The sequence below is a fragment of the Mus pahari genome, chromosome 14, assembly GCF_900095145.1.
Source record: "Mus pahari chromosome 14, PAHARI_EIJ_v1.1, whole genome shotgun sequence".
Classification (NCBI taxonomy): Eukaryota; Metazoa; Chordata; class Mammalia; order Rodentia; family Muridae; genus Mus; species Mus pahari.
Genome location: NC_034603.1, coordinates 35,166,731 through 35,172,352, shown reverse-complemented (window position 1 = coordinate 35,172,352; position 5,622 = coordinate 35,166,731). Strand labels below are relative to the sequence as shown.

The 5,622-nt window shown below is 45.9% G+C and overlaps 1 protein-coding gene across 1 annotated transcript in view; it reads right to left on the bottom strand.

The window, feature by feature from the left end:
* Positions 1-653: 653 nt before the first annotated feature.
* LOC110331074 (myosin-8) overlaps positions 654-5,622 on the bottom strand; it is a 29,045-nt gene continuing 24,076 nt past the window's right edge. The window contains exons 33-38 of the mRNA XM_021211434.1: positions 4,729-4,932; positions 3,514-3,639; positions 3,256-3,426; positions 3,003-3,107; positions 2,299-2,394; positions 654-940 (exon numbers count right to left, since the gene is read on the bottom strand). Of these exons, the coding sequence (XP_021067093.1) occupies positions 791-940; positions 2,299-2,394; positions 3,003-3,107; positions 3,256-3,426; positions 3,514-3,639; positions 4,729-4,932 (852 nt within the window). The 3' untranslated portion in view covers positions 654-790. The remainder of the gene's footprint in view (positions 941-2,298; positions 2,395-3,002; positions 3,108-3,255; positions 3,427-3,513; positions 3,640-4,728; positions 4,933-5,622) is intronic.

The window sequence follows — 5,622 nt, the reverse complement described above, 5'->3', positions numbered from 1 at the left end:
ATCTGGCCTAGCATGGCTCTGCATACCTGTACTCCCAGCACTCCCAGCGGGGAGTCTCAGGCAAGGGAATTATAAGTTCAGATCCGGCCTGGGAAGCATAGACAGACCCTATCTCAAACAGGAAGCCTTATTGGAACATACTGTGTGGGAGGGAACTTGAGAGTTGAGGTGGGAAAAGGGCTTCGGGTGGTAGTGAGGTTAAATGTTCTTGTGTTCATTAGTGTGGCTCAAGGTGACACCGATGGGAGTCATCTGGGAAGAGGGGACCCCAACTAAGGAGTTGCCTCCATCCGATTAGTTCAAAGGCATGTCCGCGAGTGGCTCTGGATTGTTTTAAGACCACGTGGGTGGTCCTGGGGTATTTAAGAAAGTAGATAGAGCAAGCCATGGAGAGCAAGCTGGTAGTTTCCTCCATGGTCTCTGCTTCAGTTCCTGCTTCCCTTCCTAGAGCTCCTGCCCTGGCTTCTCTCACTGGAGGACTGTAAACTGTAAGCCAAACAGACCCTTCCCTTGCCAAGTTGTCAGTGTTTTATTGTGGTGACTAAAACTAAGTGAACTAAGATATCTCTATACAGACATTTTTTTTTAAGAGTCAGATGAGAACTGGCTTTGCCAGCGAGCAATTTTGCAAATGAGACCGGGAGCCTGGTTTAATTTACCAGTGCCTTGTAGTTTTTATTTAGTCAGCAATAGGAGAAAAATAAACCCAGAGAGGCAAGGGACCCAAAGCAGCCCCTCCTGTGCTCTCCTTCAGCCCCTTGGCTGCCTCCTCCCTCCCCAAGAGGCGCGTTTACTCTGCGCTGATTTTGGTGTGAACCTCGCGGCTCTTCACCCGCAGCTTGTTGACCTGGGACTCGGCGATGTCAGCCCGCTCCTCTGCTTCCTCCAGCTCGTGCTGCAGCTTGCGGAACTTGGCCAGGTTGGCGTTGGATTGTTCCTCCTGAGAACAGATAAGAGTACTGGCAGTTAGATGCCGCGGGCCTCAATCTGTTTGTTACCAGGTCAGATGATCCTACAATTGTATTTCCTTCTCATGTGGCGCTGGTCCTGTCTGACCTCCAATCTCAACCCAATTTGTAACTCTAGTGACAATTTTGACTTGAAGGAAGGAAAGAAGAAATTGTTTTTCAGATGGAAGAGACCAGCCTTTTATCAAACCTCCCTGCTTTCTTAAAGACTTATTTTATGTGTGCAGGTGTTTAGCCTGCATATACATAAATACATAGATACACACATGTATATGCATATGCGTATGCATATGTGTATGCATACGCATATGTAACATATTCAGGCAGTGCCAAAGCAGGCCAGAAGAGGATCTTGGAGGTCCTCCAAGCAGAGATTCCTTTCCCCTGGAAATGCAGTTACAGATGGTTGTGAGCCACGTGGGTGCTGGGAATGCACTCTCTGGAAGAGCGGCCAGTGCTTTTAACCACTGAACCATCTCTCTGTCACCTTGCTTACTTTTTTGATGTGTCTCTTGGATGGAGAGGAAGAAGAGACCCAGGTGCCCCCAGAGACCTTAGTAAGCAAGCGTTTCCACTGAAATAGCTGGGAAATGCCTCTAACCGTTGTTACCCTGTGTGTTTTAGGAGTAACCCAGAGAAGAGGGAAGGGGGACTGGACAAAAGTTGCCTGTGTTGTGTTGTGTTACTGTTCATGCCTTCCTCCCTATCAAGTATGTATATCTACAAGAATGGGGGTGGGCACAGCAGGGGGAAGGGGAGCTGGAGAACCTTCCAGCATCACGTCTTTGTTGTTCGGTACCGCAGAACACAGGGCCTCTCACCACTAGCTGTCCTTTCAGTATCCCTGCATGTTCTGGTTGTAGCCATACATACAGGGAGGAACATCCTACCTTAAGAGTGAGTCAGCAAGTCAGCTGAGGGAGGAGGGCAACCAATATTTGACTTTTAGGAACACATGATTTGTGAATATTGAGGGACATGAATTGTTCATCCTGGCGTTCGTGTTTCTATTGTGTGTTTGTTGCTATCAATTAAGGCCAGGTATTTGGAGCTTTCTTTTTTACCTGGTCCTTTCTGCCTAGCAGTATTTAAATATCTCCCCTTGAGGCCTATTCTGTGATTAGCATGGGGTATACACTTATATTTGTAAGATCACAACCCTCGTAAAATACATGAATGGTAAGTTCTTATTGTGTGTTCTTCCTCCCCATACATTAAAAAAAAAAAAATCAAAAAAGAAAGAAAAGAAAAGAAAAGAAAAGAAAAGAAAACACATTTCCTCTCCTCAACAGAATTCTGCTTCTTTCTACAAAACCTCAAAGATACTCACAGCCTCCTCAGCCTGTCTCTTGTAGGATTTCACCTTTGCCTGTAATTTGTCCACCAGGTCCTGCAGCCGGAGCACGTTCTTGCGGTCCTCCTCAGTCTGAAAGTTTGATTAAAAAAAAAAAAAATACACATTCAATCCAAAGAAATATGTCTGCCTCCAGTGCTAAAATAAGTCGCTGGTGTGCCAGAAAGGGGACCTTGGGGTAAACTTGAGCAAGCCATGCTATGAACTGTAGTCATGCTTGTTGTATGCTGCCCAGCCTCTGTATTAAAGAATTCTATATATCTTTTCTAGTTCGTACCCTCCTATTCTGGGAGAAACTACACTAAGACTAACATCTAGCCTATTTTGATTTAACGCTTCTATTCTTTTCTCTCTAATGCTGCCTTCCCTCCCTCCCTTTCTTTCCTTTCTCTTCTCTTTCCCTTTCTTCCTTCCTTCTTCCTTTCTTCCTATTAGTGGGAATCAAGCTCATGTGGGATATGTACTCTACCACTGACCTGCGTGCCCCGTCCTATGCTGTTTTGTAAAGGTTTTCCTAATCACCCTACCTTCGTGTGTGGCTGGGATTAGCAACTCTATCTTTTATCCTTTACATACATGGGGTTAAGGAGCATGTCTGCAAGTGCCACCTAAGGAGTCATGAGGGTTTCCCTTGCTCTTTGGGCGAGATTCCTGCCCTTCTAGAAAGCTATTCCTCTTACCTGGTAGGTAAGTTCCTTTACTCTTCTTTCATGCTTCCTTAACCCTTTAACAGCCTCAGCATTACGTTTCTGTTCATTTTCGACCTCTCCTTCAAGTTCACGTACCTGTAACCAAGAAAGAAAGATGTATCTCCAGTCAGTGTTGGGGGATTAGCCCAGGGTCAACTACAGGTAGGAGCAGGGTATACCTGACCCCACAACAATAAGAATGTGTCCTCTTGCCCGTCCCAGGTTTAGGACTGAAGTCACCCACCCTGGCCTCCAGTTTCTGGATCTGCTTCTTGCCGCCCTTCAGCGCCAACTGCTCAGCCTCGTCCAGACGGTGCTGCAGGTCCTTCACCGTCTGCTCCATGTTCTTCTTCATCCGCTCCAGGTGGGCACTGGTGTCCTGCTCCTTCTTCAGCTCCTCCGCCATCATGGCAGCCTGAGAGGCAAATAAATCAAGACAATAATGAGCCCTGGTGGTGGCAGGCAGCACAGGCATGGGGAGGGTAATGTGCGTGGTGCTCACATCAGTAATGGCTTTCTTAGCCTTCTCCTCTGCATTGCGTGACTCTTGAATCACTTCTTCCACTTCACTCTGCAGCTGTGAAACATCATTTTCCAGCTTCTTTTTGGTGTTGATGAGGCTCGTGTTCTGTTAAAAAAAAAAAACGGTGGGAATTTATAATGTTTTCAGGTTTTCCCGCTTGGGGTTTACAATTGTTCTATTTTAGTCTAACTCCTGAATTTACTTGTGTGAAGTATTCTATTTAGCACAGATTTGCAGTCAATTGCCTGGTTGGAAGCTCCTTCCTCCTACTCAGTCCTTTACTGCCTATCTGACTTACATATGAGGACCTCTGAAGTTTTAAGAGTGCCTTTACTGACAGGGTATGACAGTGCATGCTTGTCATCCCAGCTGTCCAGAGGCTAAAAAGGTGGATCATGAATTTGGGGTCAGCCTGTGATAGATGGAAAGATCCTGTTTTGTGATAACAACAATGAATGCCTATTATTATTAGTCAGCTTGTACTTGTTCTTTTCATTTGTTTTGTTTATAATATTCTCTGCTTAAAAGGTTGGGAATAATAGGGTTTTTGTTTTTTGTTTTGTTTTGTTTTTATGTTTGTGAGAGTGCATGACACAGGATGTCTCTCAAAGGAACTGTGTGTGTGTGTGTGTGTGTACACAGCAGTGTAGGGAGAGAGAGAAGGACTTGTCCATTGTGTGTTGGGGAAGGGATTTTGAATTTGTACCATGAAAATGTTGTCCTAAAATTTCAGCACAGTGTTCTTGCAGGGAAGGGCAACTCCTTTTGCGTGTATTGGAAATACACGTGTGGTGGTATCGGTGTCACGGGAATCTGACGAGGGATTGCTATGACATTGGCAAGAAGGGATGGTGCTGAGTGCTCTGTGAGGCAATGGAACAGTGGCCACGGTGCAGTTGAACTCTGATGCGAGAAATGTCACGTGGAGTATGTTTCAGTTTGGCGTCAAAGGCACGCTTACCTGGGGGTTATTCTTCATGGTTTTACTAACCCCCAGAAGTCTACCTTTATGTCTAGATCTACAAAGCCCTCCTGGTAGAAAATCCAGAAAAGACAAATAGGAATGCACAATAAGGTGACCCAGAGCCCTCTCATAACTACAGTGGTGGTTGAGAGATAACGCTCCTTCCTCAGTTATATGTAATAGCAGCATTCTAGATTCCTCACTTAGCAGTGTACCAGCACCTGGCTCACCTGGGTGTGGAGGAGCTGCACGCGCTCACTGGCGTCCAGCAGCTCCTGCTCTGCAATCTTCCTGCTCCTCTCAGTCTGCTCCAGCGTGGCCCGCAGCTCCTCGATCTCAGCCTGCAGCAGGTTGGCTCTGCGCTCCACCATGGCCAGCTGCTCCTTCAGGTCCTCCTGGCCCCGGAGAGCATCGTCCAGGTGCAGCTGTGTGTCCTATCAGTTAAAAATATTGTGACTATTCTGAAGAGGATCTGAACACCTAGGAGATAAGCTAGAGGAGGTTATTGGCATTGGTGTTAGGAACAGGAGATGACTTGCCTGTCATTTGTGTGAATGATGGTGGCATTTATTTAGAGTGGAAGCAAATTGTCAAGGGACAGAGTCTTGTTCTGTCTCTGCCTTTAACTTATTATCTGTCACATGCCTGTCACTATCCTTTATCAATTATAGAGTTTGGCATCTGCTGGCTCATTGAATCCTCACAGCATCCGTGGGGCGGGAAACTTATTTTTATTATATAGAAGTAACAGGACCAAGAAGCTAAATAACTTCCTTAAAGTCAAAGTGACAAAGCCAAGATTCAATCTGAGGCCTGTTTTGAATAAAGCCTGTGTATTCTCGATCTTGTCATTTCTTATCTTTCAGCTTCTGTTTGATCTTCTACGTATGATGTCTATAGACTATTCTGCTTTAAGCACATTGTGAGCCACAACCAGCACAGCACTTTCTCCTTTAAGTTGCTTTTTTTGCTTGGGTATTTTATCACAGCAGTGGGTGAAAGTCACTAAAAACAGATGGCTTAAGAAGTGATTGTGAGAGCCGAGCTTGGTGGCGCAGGCCTTTAATCCCAGCACTCAGGAGGCAGAGGCAGGCGGATTTCTGATTTTGAGGCCAGCCTGGTCT